Source organism: Micropterus salmoides, unplaced genomic scaffold (assembly GCF_014851395.1).
Source record: "Micropterus salmoides isolate LMB-PRFRI ecotype aquatic unplaced genomic scaffold, ASM1485139v1 Ms_hic_scaffold_7, whole genome shotgun sequence".
NCBI classification, from domain to species: domain Eukaryota; kingdom Metazoa; phylum Chordata; class Actinopteri; order Centrarchiformes; family Centrarchidae; genus Micropterus; species Micropterus salmoides.
Window position 1 is genome coordinate 38155571 of NW_024044459.1, and position 19344 is coordinate 38174914.

The 19344-nt window shown below is 40.9% G+C and overlaps 1 protein-coding gene across 1 annotated transcript in view; it reads left to right on the top strand.

Moving 5' to 3' along the window:
* The window catches only part of LOC119892346 (scavenger receptor cysteine-rich type 1 protein M130-like), an 87191-nt gene that overhangs the window by 59414 nt on the left and 8433 nt on the right, over window positions 1-19344 (top strand). Inside the window, exons 8-11 of the mRNA XM_038704541.1 lie at window positions 7658-7945; window positions 12860-13201; window positions 13295-13304; window positions 17243-17517. Of these exons, the coding sequence (XP_038560469.1) occupies window positions 7658-7945; window positions 12860-13201; window positions 13295-13304; window positions 17243-17517 (915 nt within the window). The remainder of the gene's footprint in view (window positions 1-7657; window positions 7946-12859; window positions 13202-13294; window positions 13305-17242; window positions 17518-19344) is intronic.

Genomic DNA, 19344 nt, shown 5'->3' on the forward strand with positions numbered 1-19344 from the left:
GGTCCCTGTACAAACCCCCTGTCAATAAGCGGACAGGGGATCTCCAGTGGAGAATTGTACATGGGATTATAGTTACAAACAGGCACGTGGCCCACCTAAATCCTGGTAGTGGGGAGGGGTGCCCTTTTTGCAGTGCTTGGGGAAACAACAAAGCATTTATTCCGAGAACGTGCAAGGCTGAGAGGATTGTTTAGAGTACTACAAGGGTGCTTGGGACAACCCTTTACTTGGAAGCACTTTATTTTTGGTCCAAAATATTCACCAAAGGAAAAATAGTTACATGTTCTTGTTAATGTTTAGTTTGGGACTGCAAAACTGGCAATCTGGAAAACCAGGAAAAAGAGAGTACAGGGTCAGCAGGGCTCACTGGACCCTGTGATGATGTTGACTGGCCTTCTCTCAGCACGCCTCAAGGTTGACTTCGCTTTTTATAAACTGACAGACATTCTGGACACTTTCATGTCCATGTGGGGCTTAAAACAAGTGTGTTCAATACAGAATGGAACTTTAATAATTAACATATGAAGTGAAGGTGTCCAGTTTAACTTTTTAGTGAGCGTTAGGGGTGGCGGAGGTTGTCGGGGCCGGCGGTGTCAGATCTGCCACCAGGATGAATGGGGCGGTGGTGATCTTTGTAGACGAAGCGGAGAAAGATGTTCTGTTTGCTACGTGAAGTGTTTTGGCTTTGGAAAAGGAGGGCCGTGTGAGTGTGTCCAGAGCATCAACCAGATGGACGCTCCGTCCAAGTTTTCTTTGGCTTGGAAAAGACAAATGGGCAGAGCAGGTACATCCACACATAACAGTCAGCTGATGGGGAAGAACTCACGGAGCCTCATGAGATCCCGAGACGGGTGGTGCAGTTTTACTCTGAGCTGTATAAAACAGTGCATGTGGAGAATGAACAGCTGTTTGAGGGTTTCAGCGAAGGACTGCCCAGAATCTCTGGAGATGACCATCCTGAGCTGGAGGAGCCTCTGGTTTTAGAAGAGCTGCATGCTGCCCTGCAGGGGATGGATGGAGGGAAGGCTCCAGGTATTGACGGTCCTCCTGACGAGTTCTATAAGACCTTTGGGAAAGAGCTTGGTCAAGACTTGTTGGATGTTTTCAATGAAATGTTTGAAAATCAGATCCTGCCTCTGAGCTGCAGGAGCGCTGTGATAACCCTGCTGCTGAAGAAAGGGGAACTTCAGTCTCCCTCCTCTGTTCAGACTATAAGATCTTGTCCAAGGCTCTGGATGCCTTGTCCATTGAGCCCTTGCTACACAGAATCCGGTCCTGTATTCATGGTTTGGTTTTCCCAGGTTTTAACACACCACATGTTTTATCTGCTTATGCTGATGATGTCATGGTCCTGGTTAGAAATTTAGCTGAAATTAATATTGATGGAAAAATTGCTGTCTGAGTTTGGGTTTGGACAAAAAGTGAAGCTTTAGCAGTTGGAAACTGGTTTGGTGGTCTTCCAGTCTTGCCGGTGGGGTTAGGATGGAGAAATGATGTGTGAAAGTATCCAGGTATTTATCTTCGCAAAGAAGAAATGGTTATAAGAAACTGGGAGGGCATGATAGACGATGAAAGGAAGGTTAAAAAAATGTTTAGCTTGTATGGAGCCACCTGCTGGTTTACTGGTTTACTGGTTTACAAGCAGTTTTAGTGGGGTTTTTTGAGACAGGTTACACTGGATACCTCGGAGTGTGTCATGCTCTTGTGTTTTTGTGTTATTTTGATTATGTCCATTCCTGTTTTAGTCTTTGCCTATTTGTTTTTGTTTAGGTTTGGTTAGTTGATCATTGCCTCCCGGTTTCACATGTCCTTGTGTATTGTCTTGGTGTTATCGTCTTATGCTGCCTGTTCTTTGCTTCATGGATTATTCCTCGACTAACAGACTTTTCTGCATTTTGGATTTGTTCCCCGTTAGGGTTACTGTGTTTCTTGGATTGCCCCTTTTGTTTGGACTCTCACTTTGTGTTCACGTAAGCTTGTTTAGCTTGTTTGAAATAAATCTTTATTTCACTGCAACCTCCTAATCAGTGTCTGCAACTTGGGTCCACACCTCTGTTCCTCTGTTACTGCACTCGGCCTATTCTGATACTGTGCTTTTTTACCAAAGGAAGGGGGGGGGGGGCAAGGCCTGGTATTGTACTGGAAAGGTGAGGAAGCTCCGGACGAAGAGGACCCTTTTCCGAAGTTGGGACTGGTACCCAATCTTGACTGTTGTTCTAGTCTATTGTTGGATGTGAGTCTTTTACAAACTTCCTTTAAAGAAGCGCACAGGTGACTTACAGTGGAGAATATTACATGGGGCTGTTGCGGTGAATTCTTTTATCTCTGTGATTAATCCCTCTGTCTCTGACGGCTGTCCTTTCTGTGGGCTGCTGGAAACTGTTGTTCATTGTTTTTAGAGTGCAGCAGACTGGGGGAACTGTTCAATGTGTTGGGGTGCTTGTTTTCTTCTTTTAATGAAGTGTGGTCTAACACTGCTTTTGTTTTTGGAGCAGGTTACAGGAAGACCAATGCAACAAAGTGGCAACTGTTAAATTTTATTTTAGGAGAAGCCAAACTGTCCATATACATGAGTAGGAAGAAGCAGGTAGAAGGACGGCTGTGTGGAGACATAGTCCCTGTGTTCACCTCTCTGGTCAAAGCCAGAGTGTTAGTGGATTTTAAGTTCCATCAGCTGATGAACAGCTTGGATGTGTTTGTACGTCAGTGGTGTTATGATGATGTCATCTGTTCTGTGGTGGATGAAGAAAGAAGAAGAAGTTTGTCATGTTTTTAGAAAATTTTATTTTTTATTTGGGTGGAATTGTTTCTTTTTCTTTGTCAACCATTTGATTCTCTGACTTATTGAATGTTTTTATGTCTGTGAATCAGTGGCGTTTTATTAAAGTGGTTTTTAAAAAGCTAAAGCTCCGCATCTCCCCGCAGCAGCACAACACAGACATGCAGCAGTGTTTTTCTTGGCTTGTGTGGACGTGAGTGGTGATGAACAAAAGACTAAACTACCAGTGCCTCGAGTTTACCGCTAATTAAACTAAAGACAAAAGGCAAATATAGACTTATACTTGCTAACGCATGACTCATGAGCTGAGCTAATGTGATAAGTTAGCTGAAGTTTAGCTAAGGCAATATTTCATGGCCTTACAGGCTAATGTACTGTCATTAATGGACACACTACAGGTGAATACAGTAATATTTGTGTCTAATATCTTCATCATAATATCCACATTGATATGCAAATTAGGCATTAACTAATTAAAATGCGCTAATTTGCACACATTTGACACTTCACTGCAGGTGAATGGGATAAACAAATAAGTAAAGCATGTCACACCACAGAGTATTTTCCCCTGAAATGTTCTGTTTAATTATGTAGATTAGCTTCTTTTGGTTAATTTAAAAGAAATCTATAAATGCAAACAGATGGAGAGTAGCAGGCTTAAAACCAACACCATCTAAAGGTGTATTCTTCAAGTTTTATTTCCATTAGAGTAAAAGAAGACATGGAAGCAAAATAGACGAAAGTCTCAAAATTGACCACTCCATGAATAAAGTGTCTTTCTTTGAACAGTAACTTCATAGTTTTGATGGTGGGTTCTTCATCTGATAACTATCCATTCTATGAGTTTGTTGTATGCTGATAGATATTGATACAGACAGCCCTCCCTCAAATGTGAAACTAAGGCCATGAGACCATCAGTAATTATTATCTTTACTCATTTGGCATCTTGCTTGTGAAACAATGAGTAAAGGTATTTAGATAGCATTTATTTTAATTATGCCTGCAGCCCAATGCCGCAGTATAGTATAAAGATTTTTATTGATTTTATAGTGTCATGTATTCCAATAACACCAAAAGAATTAAACGATTGTTAAACGAGTATTAAATAATTCCGTGAGTGTGAGGGAATTAAAATAAATTGGAAGTAAGTCAGAGTTGTGTTAATATATTTAATGTTTTGTTTAAAAAAAACAAAACAAGCAAACTGTCCGCTAAACACTTATTCTTAAAGTAATTTTGCCTAAGTACTCACAGTTCTTTCCATCCTTTAGTGACTGCTGTTTAATCTCATAGTTGTTTTCAAAAGTTTTAGTAGCTGACGCTACAGTACTTTAGCTTCGCCGTTAGCGACTTTAGCTTAGCAGCTAGCGATGGCTTCTCCTTCTCCCTCTCTCTCTCCTACTTTCTCCTGCTCGGTGTGTCAGATGTTCAGTTACTCCTCAGAGTCGCAGTCTAACACACTTCTCTGCTCCTCCATTTCAGGAGTTACTTAGTGAAAATCCTATAGTGACGGTGTCTGCCCCCCGACCATCGAAATTATTTAAAAAGGTAAACAGAAGAGGAGCTGTGCATAAAAACCTGAATCCACCCCTCCCAGTCATATTAATACTCACATTCCTCGAGGCACAGGCCGAGGAGGTGGAGTTGCAGCTATCTTCGACTCTAGCCTACTAATCAGCTCTAAACCTAAACCAAACTATAACTCATTTGAAAGTCTTGTTCTTAGTCTTTCGCACCCAAGTTGGAAATCACTGCAACCAATTATTTATAGTGTAGTTTATAGTGTACCGAGCACCTGGTCTGAATTCTGAATTCTTATCTGAATTTGCAGAGTTTTTGTCCACTTCAGTCCTTAAAACGGACAAAGTTATTATTGTAGGGGATTTTAATATTCATGTGGACGTTGATAATGACATTAATAGAGGAAAATAGGAACAACCCCAGGTTTCTTTTCAGCACTGTAGCCAGGCTGACAGAGAGTCACAGCTCTATTGAGCCAAGTATTCCCATAGCTCTCAGTAGTTACGATTTCATGAGCTTCTTTAATGATAAAATTCTAGCTATTAGAGACAAAATTCACCAAGACCTGCCCTCAACTGGCACCAACTTATCTCTAAACTCAGGAACCTTAGAAACAGCTGTAGAACCAGATATATGTTTAGACTGTTTTGCTTCCCTCAATCTTTACCAACTAACTTAAATAATTTCTTCATCTAAACCATCAACCTGCCTCTTAGACCCCATCCCAACTAGGCTGCTTAAAGATGTTTAACCCTTAGTCAGCACTTCTATACTAGATACGATCAATCTATCTTTATTAACAGGCTATGTACCACAGTACTTTAAAGTAGCTGTAATTAAACCTCTCCTGAAAAAGCCCAAACTTGATCCGGATGTTTTAGCCAACTATAGACCTATATCTAACCTTCCATTTCTCTCTAAGGTTCTGGAGAAAGCAGTTGCTAAACAGCTGTGTGACTTTCTACAGAGCAATAGTTTATTTGAGGATTTTCAGTCAGGATTTAGAGCTCATCATAGCACAGAGACAGCACTGGTGAAAATTACTAACGACCTCCTTATTGCATCAGACAAAGGACTTGTCTCTGTACTGGTTTTATTAGATCTTAGTGCTGCATTTGATACCATTGACCATCAGATCCTATTGCAGAGACTGGAACATTTCATTGGCATTAAAGGATTAAAGGAACCGCTCTAAGCTCGTTTAAGTCCTATTTATCAGATCGATTTCTGTTTGTACATGTTAACGATGAGTCCTCCATGCACGCCAAAGTTAGTCATGGAGTTCCACAAGGATCTGTCCTCGGACCAATCCTCTTCACTTTATATATGCTTCCCTTAGGCAATATTATCAGGAAACACTCCATAAACTTTCATTGTTATGCAGATGATACTCAGTTATATCTATCGATCAAGCCAGATGAAACTAATCAGTTAGCTAAACTTCAAATGTGCCTTCAGGATGTTAAAACCTGGATGACCTGTAATTTTCTCATGTTAAACTCAGATAAAACTGAAGTTATTGCTCTGGGGCCTAAGCACCTCCGTGACGCATTATCTAAAGATATAGTTTCCCTTGATGGCATCGCCCTGGCCTCCAGCACCACTGTGAGGAATCTTGGAGTTATCTTTGATCAGGACATGTCGTTTAAGTCTCACATTAAGCAAATTTCAATGATCGCCTTTTTTCACCTACGTAATATTGCGAAAATCAGGAACATCCTGTCTAAAAATGATGCAGAAAAACTAGTCCATGCATTTTTTACTTCTAGGCTGGATTACTGCAATTCCTTATTATCAGGTTGCTCAAAAAAGTCCGTTAAGACTCTTCAGAATGCTGCAGCACGTGTTCTGACAGGAACCAGGAAAAGAGATCATATTTCTCCTGTCTTAGCTTCTTTGCATTGGCTTCCAGTAAAATCCAGAATAGAATTTAAAATCATTCTTCTTACCTACAAAGCTCTTAATGGTCAGGCACCATCTTATCTTAAAGAGCTCATAGTACCTTACTACCCCACCAGAGCACTGCGCTCCCAGAATGCAGGGTTACTTGTGGTTCCTAGAGTCTCCAAAAGTAGACTAGGAGCCAGAGCGTTCAGCTATCAAGCTCCTCTCCTGTGGAACCAGGTTCCAGTTTGTGTTCAGGAGGCAGACACCATCTCCACATTTAAGAGTAGGCTTAAGACTTTCCTCTTTGATAAAGCTTATAGTTAGGGCTGGCTCAGGTGAGTCCTGAACCATCCCTTAGTTATGCTGCTATAGGCCTAGACTGCCGGGGGATTTCCCATGATGCACTGAGCTCCTCTCTCCTCTACTTTCTCTCCCTCTGTATGCAACCTCATCCCATTATTGCATGTTACTAACACAACTTCTTCCCTTTCCGGTAGTCTTGTGCTTTCTCGTCCCTCTCCTCTCTCCTCCTATCACTTCCTGCAGGTGTTCCTGCAGGTAGTGATCTTTTTTGCAAAATGAAATAAATAAAAATATTTTAATTAACTCCTACGAAGCTGCAATTCCATTGGCAACAAACTTGGCATGGACCATCTCTGGACGAAGAGTTTGTAGAGGAAATTTTGATGGACAACAAAATGTAGTAAGCTAACAAATGTTTGCTAAAAACACTAAAAACAGGAAGTGATGTTGTATCTTAGTTTTGGAATGGCTGATCGATCGATCTATCTGATTAATTTTATTGATTGTCAACCAAATGAGGGCCATTATTCTGGACCCAAAACATAATATCTAAAGCTAAACCTGATGAAATTATTATTATTGCATTATTATATTACAGTGACCACTCCTGGTGCACAAATCACTTTTGCTCTACATTTCACAAAGATATGTGGAGTAAAAAATCAGAGAAGGAGAAACTTTTCTTCATTTGTGAGCAAAAAGCAGCATTTTGGTCTCGTAGCTGCAGATTCGAGCAGCTGTAGTTGTTGACTTGTTTGTGCAGCGCTCATTGCATGAATCCACATACTGATTTCCATCCTGATGAAGTGAAGCAGAGCGAACATACTTCACTGAATGCTGAGCTTTTCCTTTAACTCTACTGTATTTGAACCAGTCTGCTGGCTGCTGCTCTGTGTATTCACATGTTCATCTCGCCTACAGAAAACTGGTAAAATGACTCCAGAGGGAGTTCACTGAGATGTTTCTGAGCTGATGGAAAGTTCTTTACAAAACAACCTGAGTGTTTTTTCTGTCCAATCACAGGACTCCAGGCTGAAGGACAACACACCTCAACAGGTAAAGACAGAAAGAAAAGAGAAAGAATCACAGAAGCAGAATCAGCAGTAAAGTTTTAGTTTAGTCACTTGAATTCACTTCTTTACTGATGACTCTCTTGTTTCTGTTCAGAGGCTGATGATGTCAGGTTGGTGGGAGGAGCCAGTCGCTGTGCAGGAACACTGGAGGTGAAACAGGGAGACTGGAGACCAGTGAGATACTCTGACTGGACCCTGAAGGCGGCAGCTGTTGTCTGTAGAGATCTGGGCTGTGGCTCTGCTGTTTCTGTAAGAGAGAGAAAGGAGTCCTCAGACAGACCTGTGTGGGAGATCGGGTCTGACTGTGTTCAGTCTGGATCTGCTCTGAGGGAGTGTGTAACATCATCTTCCTCTCCCTCCATCCTGGATCTCACCTGCTCAGGTAAGCCCTTCAGACATCATCTATGACAGTAATGTACCCAGGTTGACATACAGACACCAGCTAGAATAGCAGCAGACTGTCTCTGGCAGCCATGACGGAGTCTGATGGGTTGCTGCCTCAGTAAATCAGCTGCTGAATACACCAAGAGATAGATAGATAGATATATATTAGCGCTGGCCTGAATGTCATTTTTTGAGCTTTGATGGTTTGATAGTAATTAACAGAAAATAATTATTATTATTTATAGAGCACTTTTCAAAAACAAGTTACAAAGTGCTTTAACAAGTGTAAAGACAATAATACAAAAACAATACAAGATAAAAGCAAGAAAACATTGAAAAGACTAAAATACAGATAAATATAAAATTAGTAAAATAGAATAAAATAAAAGGGATAAAATAAAGTAAAATAAGATCGGGAAAGGCCCTCCTATAAAAGTATGTTTTAAGAAGGGACTTAAAAGAGTTCACTGACTCAGCCGACCTGATTTCCTCGGGCAGGCTGTTCCAGAGCCTTGGGGCCCTGACAGCAAACGCTCTGTCCCCTTTAGTTTTCAGTCGAGACTCTGGAACAGACAACAGACCTCTGCCCGAGGATCTCAAGGTACGTGCTGGTGCGTATGGGACTAAAAGGTCAGAAATATAACAAGGCGAGAGGCCATGAAGAGCTTTAAAAGTGATCAATAGAATTTTAAAGTCAATTCTAAAACATACTGGGAGCCAGTGTAATGAAGCTAAAATAGGAGTAATGTGGTCATATTTCTTTGTTCTGGTTAAAAGCCTGGCAGCTGAGTTCTGGACAGTCTGGAGTCGATCAATAGATTTTTGGGTTAAACAGGTGAAAAGGCTGTTGCAATAATCCAGGCGTGATGAGATGAAGGCGTGTAAAATGGTCTCGGTGTCCTTAAAAGTTAACATAGATCGAATTTTTGCTATATTTCTAAGTTGATAAAAACATGATTGAACAAGCTTTGTGGTGTGCTGCTCGAAATTTAAATTACTATGAAACCAGACAACTAGGTTCTTTGCCACAGGCTTAATGTGATTTTAACTTTATTTTATCTCTTTTATTTTATTGTATTTTACTAATTTTATATTAATCTTAAACGTGTATTTTAGTCTTTTAAATGTTTTCATGCTTTTATCTTGTATTGTTTTTGTATTATTGTCTTTACACTTGTTAAAGCACTTTGTAACTTGTTTTTGAAAAGTGCTCTACAAATAAAGATTATTATTATTATTATTATTTACTAGGGAACCAGCAGGTTGCAGTTATTGTTTTGCCATCTGCTGGGACCCGATGACCAGGTTTTTTGTTTTGTCTGAGTTCAGCTGGAGGAAATTATTTGACATCCTTTTTTTAACTTCACAAAGGCAGTTGTTAAGTGAACTCAGCATTCCAGGGTCTGTGGATCTGACGGGCAAGTATATTTGTGTGTCATCAGCATAAATATGAAAAGAAATGCCATGTTTATGGATAATATGTCCAAGGGGAAGCAGATACAAGGAAAACAAAATGGGTCCTAAGACCGACCCCTGAGGCACACCATATTTAACTGGACAGAATGAAGAGACATAGTTGTTTACAGACACGCAAAACTTCCTATTTGACAGGTAGGATGAAAACCATTCTAGGGCAGTACCAGAGATCCCCACCTAGTGCCTCAGTCTGTCTAACATGATGTTGTGATCAATGGTGTCAAAAGCAGCGCTAAGGTCCAGGAGTACAAGGACTGAGCACATGCCTTCATCAGCAGACATTAAAAGGTCATTGGTGACTTTAAGCAGGGCAGTCTCAGTGCTGTGGTACTTCCTAAAACCAGACTGAAACTTTTCAAATATTTTGTTGTTTTCCAGTAGAGTGAGCAGCTGTTTGGACACAATTCTTTCTAGAATCTTTGCAATAACAGGCAGTTTTGAAATTGGTCTAAAATTATGTGGGAGGGAGGGATCTAAACCAGGTTTCTTTAAAAGTGGGTTCACGCAAGCCGACTCTGGCTCTGATTGACACCACCTTATTGGTAAAATAAGATAAAAACAATTCACAGTCATCATTACTTCCAGCTGAGACACAAGGAGGGGTTGGGTTTACCAGCTGATCCACAGTCTTAAACAGAAACCTGGGATTGTGTTTATGTGTAGTAATGAGTTCAGAAAAATAGTGTGTTCTCGCATCCTTAACCATGTTATTGTAGTTAATTAATAAATCCTTCAGACTGAGGTAATGGACTTGGAGACTGGATTTTTTCCATCTACGCTCTGCTTACCTGCATTCCCTTTTGAGGCTGCAAATGCTGTCATTTATCCAGGGTTGCTTACTAGCTTTAGACGTAGGCCTAACCTTTAGAGGAGCAGTAATATTTAGTGACGACAAGCAGATATGATTGAAGTGATCGACCAGATTGTTGGTGTTGAAATCAGGCAGGTGTTGGCTTTGGCTCTGAAAGAATGCGCAAAACTTTGAAACACTTTGTTCATTAAAGATGCGACAACACACGGAGCTTGGTGAGGCAGCATGAGTAACAGACGAAGGAGTTAAATTCATCACAGCGTACTTGATGACATTTTAAATTTTTCCTATACACGCTCACTAGCCCACCACCACGACCACTGACCCTCGGTTGACTAAAACAATCATATTGAGGCGGACACAGTTCAGCTAGCTGGCTATAGTCATTCATTTGCAACCAGGATTCAGTTAAAAACATAAAATCTAGATTTGCAGACAAGATAAAATCATTTAAGATAAAAGTCTCACTTGAAAGTGATCTCACATTGAAGAGAGCCATTATAGATAGCCAAAATAGATCCGTGCCGAACCAAGTTGGTGGCTGCTGTACAGAGCAGGGGAACCGTAGCTGAGAGTCCAGAGTGAAAGAGTCTGATCTGAGCAGGTCCAGAACAGAATCCGGGAATAGTTTAGCTGGGAGGGGGTCCAGGTGGAGAGCAGACGGGAAGAGCAGTATTTCCAGTAGCGGAACTAAATCTAAAACATTATTATGCCAAATTCACTTTTAACTTTTATTATAGCGACTAAATGCTCTTCTTCTACAATCGGCCTCATATAATTATTTAAATGTGTGCATTATGTTGTTGTTTGTTTGTTTCCAGCGTACAGTTTACAGATTAATTTGAAATAGTAGGAAATTTGACTGTTTTGACTGACTTCTGGCGCTGGCACGAGCAGGACGCTGATCCAGTAGCTCCGTATGTGTCGTGTTGTTTTTAATACTTTAAGTGTGTTTTTTTTAACTGTTACTCTTGTATAAAGAACTCAATGGGGCTGTGGAAAACAAGTCAGGAAGCCAACTCAACACTAATTGCACAAGTCATCATCAAGTGCGGCATATACCAAGGCGATGCACTATCCCCGTTGCTGTTCTGCAAAGGCCTGAACCCCCCTCAGCCAGATCATCACAAAGACTGGCTACGGATACCGGGTCCAAAGTGGAACAACCATCAGTCACCTCCTCTACATGGATGGCATCAAGCTGTATGCCAGAAATGAGCAAGGCATCGACTCACTGATCCACACTAACAGGATCTACAGCATTGACATTGGAATGTTTGCAGTCAGATGTTATAAGTTATATGATGACATATTTATTGTTGTGGTAGTGCGCTATCATGCTAAGAATCTGTTCTTATAGAGCTGAACTGTTAGGGAACACTTTGGTATGTGGTTTATGGTTTATTGCTGAGACTGAGAAGAATAGACACTTGTCAAGGCAGCACAAAAAAGGAATTAATCTTTATTGTCATTCAACAACATTCAGCAACGTCACATCGTCTGAAGGACAGTTAGCATCACAGCAGCGTGTCAGCCAGCTCATTCCCGGGTTCAGTCCCTTCAGGAGATAAATAGTATCAGACTGAGCTTCTAGAACAGTATGAGCTCCTGGTTTCTGCTCGCATGGTCTGAGTCCTCCTGTTCATTGTTACCCAGCTCTGAGGAAACATCTCTCTCATTATCAATTTCAATGTCTTTCCTGCATCTGGCACGTGTGCTAGAACGCAAAGCGTCGTCCCCTCGTTAAAGTATGACCATAAAGTTTGGAATTTGCGACACAAGGAAATGAAGTGGACTGGTGGAGCTGGACTCTGTCGGTGGTGTCAGAGAGGAGGATGCTGTCCAAGCTACATGTTATACTGGACAATGTCTCCAGCCACCTCATGTAGTGATGGTCAAACACAGGAGCACTTTCAGTGCAAGACTCAACGTGCACCACAGAGCGCCACAGGAAGTCCTTCAAACTCTTTGACTCCTCCCTCAGAGAGTCCCACGCTCTGTTAGTCAGTAACAGAGCTTGTAGTGAAATATTTCAGAAACTGATGTGCAGTATTCTCTACTCTCTGTCCAAGGTTAAGGATTTTAATACATTCAACACTATCTGTATTAATTATTGTTATTTATTATTATTTATCAGTAAACTTCTCTCATACAGCCTGAAACACTTTACATTTTCCACACTCTGATTTATATTCTAATATTTATTTTAAATTGTTTATTCCTTTATCTGCTATTGACCAACTTTCTCTTATTATTTCTCTTCCTTTATACTTTGATGTGCAATGTGAGGAACTGGGACTGAACAATTTCCCCTCGGGGATCAATAAAGTATTTCTGATTCTGATGAAATGATAGAACATCATTTTAAACCAGAGATGTTTTTCTATCATCAGATGATGTTAATCATCATATCGCACAGCCCCATGTGACAGAGTATTAAATGGAAATGTGCTGGAGAACTTGGTGCCGTCTGTGCTGGTAGAAAGATGTGTTCTGTTGTTAATGATGAACTGATGTTGGAGTTGTGCTTAGTCCACCTTGAATCACTGAATTGTTGTTTCATGACATGTTTTTCTTTTGTGTCTGCTGTCTTTATTTCTATTTCATCTTCTATTATCTCTCCAGACTCTGTCAGGCTGCTGGACGGGACTAGTCTGTGCTCAGGCAGACTGGAGGTGAAGTCTAACCAGTCTAACCAGTCTAACCAGTCTAACCAGTCTAACCAGAGGTGGTCCTCAGTGTGTGAAGCTGACTTTGACCAGCAGGATGCAGAGGTGGTCTGTAGGGAGCTCGGCTGTGGGGCTCCTTCAGTCCTCCAGGGGGCGCTCTATGGAGAAGTGGAGGCTCCGATGTGGACCAAAGAGTTCCAGTGTGGAGGCCATGAGTCTGCTCTCCTGGACTGTAGAAGCTCAGGCTCAGCTAGAAACACCTGCTCACCTGGAAAAGCTGTTGGACTCACCTGCTCAGGTAGAAGAGGAGCTGCAGCTTTGATTTGGTTCATTTCTCTTCTGATGAAACTCACTTTATTGTTTTACTGATGACTCTCTGGTTTCTGTTCAGAGCCTGTCAGGTTGGTGGGAGGAGCCAGTCGCTGTGCAGGAACACTGGAGCTGAAACATCAGGGAGACTGGAGACCAGGGAGATACCCTGTCTGGACCCTGAAGACAGCAGCTGTTGCCTGTAGAGATCTGGACTGTGGCTCTGCTGTTTCTGTAGAAGAGAGAAAGGAGTCCTCATTCAGACCTGCGTGGTGGATCAGGTCTGACTGTGTTCAGTCTGGATCGGCTATGAGGGAGTGTGTAACATCACGTTCCTATTCCTCTTCCTCCATCCTGGATCTCACCTGTTTAGGTAAGCCCATCAGTGACATCCTCGATGACAGTAATGTCTTTGTTTAATTTAACCTTTATTTCAACAGGGAAGTCTCCTGTATTTAATACATTTTTAAAACCTTTGTGTTGTCAAATTTGACCCGTTTTCAAATTCTTTTGTATGAAAAATATGGTTTTCTTTCATGAAATTAAACCAAAATAACATGGATGCTTCAACACTACACCCTAAATAAACAATAAATTAATTGCAAAAAGTCAATTAATCCCCCCCCCACCCCACACACACACACACACACACACACACACACACACCTGTGTGCTGTGATGGAACTGCACATTTTGGAGTAGCCTTTTATTGTGGCCAGCCTGGCACACCTGTGCAATACCCATGCTGTCTGATCAGCATCTTGATATGCCACACCTGTGAGGTGGATGTATTATCTCTGCAAAGGAGAAGTGCTCCCTAACACAGAATGTTGACATATTTGTGAACAACATTTGAGAGAAATAGGCCTTTTGTGTACATAGAGAAAGTATTATATCTTTGAGTTCAGCTCACAATGAATGGGGACAAAAACAAAAGTGTTTCTTCAGTGTAAGTACGTCTCTGTACACGTACTCCTACCACTCCTTTGATATGCCTTTCACAACAACAAAACAAAAGTTGATAAATCTGAGCTTTTGAAGCTTTTCAGTCCGAGACAACATGATAAAGAGGCCTCCCTATCATGCTCTACCATACTATACTGTGTCAGAGGCTCTAGATATAATTTGAAACCTTGTTGAGGAGGAGAGAGACCAGGAGGAATCTGCAGAAAAGGATTTATGAGAAGAAGAGCACAAATGTAAAGAAGCTGAGGAATATGCTTCAACAGATAAGATGTTTTCTTTGAGAGCAAATTGAAAAGATTGTGCTGGACATGACAAACAACCGGGGCATTATGTGTACAGCAAAGATCGATCAAATACCTCAGCAGGCATACAGGTGCTGGTCATATAATTAGAATATCATCAAAAAGTTGATTTATTTCAATAATTCCATTCAAAAAGTGAAACTTGTATAATGTTTACATTCATTCCACACAGACTGATATATTTCAAGTGTTCATTCCTTTTAATTTTGATGATTATAACTGACAACTAATGAAAACCCCAAAATCAGTATCTCAGAAAATTTGAATATTGTGAAAAGGTTCAATATTGAAGACACCTGGTGCCACACTCTAATCAGCTAATTAACTCAAAACACCTGCAAAGGCCTTTAAATGGTCTCTCAGTCTAGTTCTACACAATCATGGGGAAGACCGCTGACTTGACAGCTGTCCAAAAGACGACCATTGACACCTTGCACAAGGAGGGCAAGACACAAAAGGTCATCGCTAAAGAGGCTGGCTGTTCACAGAGCTCTGTGTCCAAGCACATTAATAGAGAGGCGAAGGGAAGGCAAAGATGTGGTAGAAAAAAGTGTACCAGCAATAGGGATAACCGCTCCATGGAGAGGATTGTGAAACAAACCCCATTCAAAAATGAGATTCACAAAGAGTGGACTGCAGCTGGAATCAGAGCTTCAAGAACCACCACGACGTATGCAAGACATGGGTTTCAGCTGTCGCATTACACAAGACACAGCGTCAGAAGCGTCTCGCCTGGGCTAAAGACAAAAAGGACTGGACTGCTGCTGAGTGGTCCAAAGTTATGTTCTCTGATGAAAGTAAATTTTGCATTTCCTTTGGAAATCAAGGTCCCAGAGTCTGGAGGAAGAGAGGAGAGGCACAGAATCCACGTTGCTTGAAGTCCAGTGTAAAGTTTCCACAGTCAGTGATGGTTTGGGTGCCATGTCATCTGCTGGTGTTGGTCCACTGTGTTTTCTGAGGTCCAAGGTCAACGCAGCCGTCTACCAGGAAGTTTTAGAGCACTTCATGCTTCCTGCTGCTGACCAACTTTATGGAGATGCAGATTTAATTTTCCAACAGGACTTGGCACCTGCACACAGTGCCAAAGCTACCAGGACCTGGTTTAAGGACCATGGTATCCCTGTTCTTAATTGGCCAGCAAACTGGCCTGACCTTAACCCTATAGAAAATCTATGGGCTATTGTGAAGAGGAAGATGCGATACGCCAGATCCAACAATGCAGAAGAGCTGAAGGCCACTATCAGAGCAACCTGGGCTCCCATAACACCTGAGCAGTGCCACAGACTGATGGACTCCATGCCACGCCACATTGCTGCAGTAATTCAGGCAAAAGGAGCCCCAACTAAGTATTGAGTTCTGTACATGCTCATACTTTTCATGTTCATACTTTTCAGTTGGCCAAAATTTCTAAAAATCCTTTTTTTGTATTGGTCTGAAGTAATATTCTAATTTTCGGAGATACTGACTTTGGGATTTTCATTAGTTGTTAGTTTTAATCATCACAATTAAATTAAATAAACATTTGAAATAAATCAGTCTGTGTGGAATGAATGATATCCAAGTTTCACTTTTTGAATGGAATTACTGAAATCAACTTTTTGATGATATTCTAATTATATGACCAGCACCTGTAGTGATAGTCAAACACAGGAGCACTTTCAGTGCAAGACTCAACGTGCACCACAGAGCGCCACAGGAAGTCCTTCAAACTCTTTGACTCCTCCCTCAGAGAGTCCCACGCTCTGTTAGTCAGTAACAGAGCTTGTAGTGAAATATTTCAGAAACTGATGTGCAGTATTCTCTACTCTCTGTCCAAGGTTAAGGATTTTAATACATTCAACACTATCTGTATTAATTATTGTTATTATTATTTATCAGTAAACTTCTCTCATACAGCCTGAAACACTTTACATTTTCCACACTCTGATTTATATTCTAATATTTATTTTAAATTGTTTATTCCTTTATCTGCTATTGACCAACTTTCTCTTATTATTTCTCTTCCTTTATACTTTGATGTCCAATGTGAGGAACTGGGACTGAAGAATTTCCCCTCGGGGATCAATAAAGTATTTCTGATTCTGATGAAATGATAGAACATCATTTTAAACCAGAGATGTTTTTCTATCATCAGATGATGTTAATCATCATATCGCACAGCCCATGTGACAGAGTATTAAATGGAAATGTGCTGGTGAACTTGCTGCAGTCTGTGCTGGTAGAAAGATGTGTTCTGTTGTTAATGATGAACTGATGTTGGAGTTGTGCTTAGTCCACCTTGAATCACTGAATTGTTATTTCATGTCTGCTGTCTTTATCTCTATTTCATCTTCTATTATCTCTCCAGACTCTGTCAGGCTGCTGGACGGGACTAGTCTGTGCTCAGGCAGACTGGAGGTGAAGTCTAACCAGAGGTGGTCCTCAGTGTGTGAAGCTGACTTTGACCAGCAGGATGCAGAGGTGGTCTGTAGGGAGCTTGGCTGTGGGGCTCCTTCAGTCCTCCAGGGGGCGCTCTATGGAGAAGTGGAGGCTCCGATGTGGACCAAAGAGTTCCAGTGTGGAGGCCATGAGTCTGCTCTCCTGGACTGTAGAAGCTCAGGCTCAGCTAGAAACACCTGCTCACCTGGAAAAGCTGTTGGACTCACCTGCTCAGGTAGAAGAGGAGCTGCAGCTTTGATTTGGTTCACTTCTCTTCTGATGAAACTCAATTTATTGTTTTACTGATGACTCTCTGGTTTCTGTTCAGAGCCTGATCATTTCAGGTTGGTGGGAGGAGCCAGTCGCTGTGCAGGAACACTGGAGCTGAAACATCAGGGAGACTGGAGACCAGTGAGATACTCTGACTGGACCCTGAAGGAAGCAGCTGGTGTCTGTAGAGATCTGGGCTGTGGGTCTGCTGTTTCTGTAGGACAGAGAGAGGAGTCCTCAGTCAGACCTGTGTGGTGGATCAGGTCTGACTGTGTTCAGTCTGGATCTGCTCTGAGGGAGTGTGTAACATCAACTTCCTCTGCCTTCATCCTGGATCTCACCTGCTCAGGTAAGCCTATCAATGACATCTTCTATGACATCATGTATGACAGTAATGTCTCCAGCGTGACATTGCATGTTACATTTTATACACACTGGAATGTGTACGGAGAAGAAAGATTCTCACAGTATAAAGCACACTGGTAAATCATTCTTTTGGCCAGATGGTGACATTAGGACATTTCATGACAGCGTAGTCTGCCGAAGCCTCCCTTATCTGCTAGTTCAGTTGGGTGATTTGCAGGCTGATCGACCCCCCCCCCCCCCGTGATCCATGGTTTGACTGGATGTGTATTCAGGGCCAGTGAGAAACAGACTTTCACAATAATAATAATAAAAGCTGCGTTAACGTGATAAAATAATTGTTGGCGTTAATTAATTAATGCATTAACGTGCCCAGCCCTAGAATTTAATCATTATAATTTAATTATAAGACTGTTTACCCCCAGGTTTCTAAACATCAGAAAAGGATAGTCCTCGCTGTACTTATAGCTGCAAAAAAAAATGGTGGCTGTGCGCTGGAAGCCTCCACACACTCTGACCATTAAGCAGTGGCATCCGACCTTCAACAGCCCGCATCAATGGAGCTAGACAGATAAATGTGGATATGTGGCTTCTAGCAGCAGAGACAGTAAAAGACAGACTGGGGTTACAGTTACCAGCCCATGGGGTCCTGGGGAGCGTAGGGTGACATGGGTTTACATATGTGGGTGTATTGGCATGTGATTCAGATCTGTGTGTGTCTGTAGGTTTTTATATCTATATAATGTGCGTGTGTATGTTTAGGCACGATGTGATATGCATATTTTTGTATGGCCATCACTAACTTGAATTAGTAATATTACTTTTTTTAATAATTTATATTATTTATTATTATCTTTATTTATTTGTGTATTTTAGCATTGCCTTGTTTAATTTTTAATACATTTTTGTTTATTCGGTTTTATTTTTTTAATTTTTATAATTATTTTTATAATTATTTATTTAATAAATTTTTGGGGGGGTTATGTATATTATGTTGCTTGTAACACGTTGCTTTTGAAAAATGTGTTTTACTGTTGACTCAGTAACATATTTGGTCACAAAAAAAGACTATTTACCCTACAGAAATATAAATTTACAACAGCTTAGAGAATGTACCGTAGGTTGGCACTTTTACAGAGTAAAATATTCAGAAAGATGTTTAATCATTTGTTCATACAGTATACACAATTTGAATACATCTTGAATAATTTTTTTTCTGATCCTACATTTAAGTCGAAGGGCTGAAGACAGTTTGAGTGTAGAAGAGGTCATTGTTATAAAACATCAAACAGGATTTATATAACATGCAGATGTGATAACGAAACATGGTCAATTTTACCAGATTTGGGAATGAAGCAGTTGTTCCTAACGGCCACTGACCTCTTAAAAGAACAGTTTATAAAGGAAGTAGTTAAAACAGATTAACTGATGTTATGTTCTTTACTGTACATCTGAGCTTGATTTTTAGACAAAAGCTCAACTTCTTTACATGACATTTACATTTAAAACGAAGATTAACAAAGAAACAAAGATTGTACGTGCTGTGTATTCATTGCAAACAATCACAGTTACTGCATTGTTAGTGCAATTTAGCTTGTTATGGACTGAAACCACTTTTACAGTTTCCTTTGTAATAAATGTTATTTTTGGAAGTATACTGCTTCTTTATTGACCATTGCAGGTCACTGTGTAACAGGTTACACACACCTTCAGGTGAAATCAATAAGAGACCTAATTGCATCTTTAAAAGGGCCGTAGTTATGGTGAACCACATTTTCGTATGGTGATATCATGTCGAAGTGAGAACCAAACT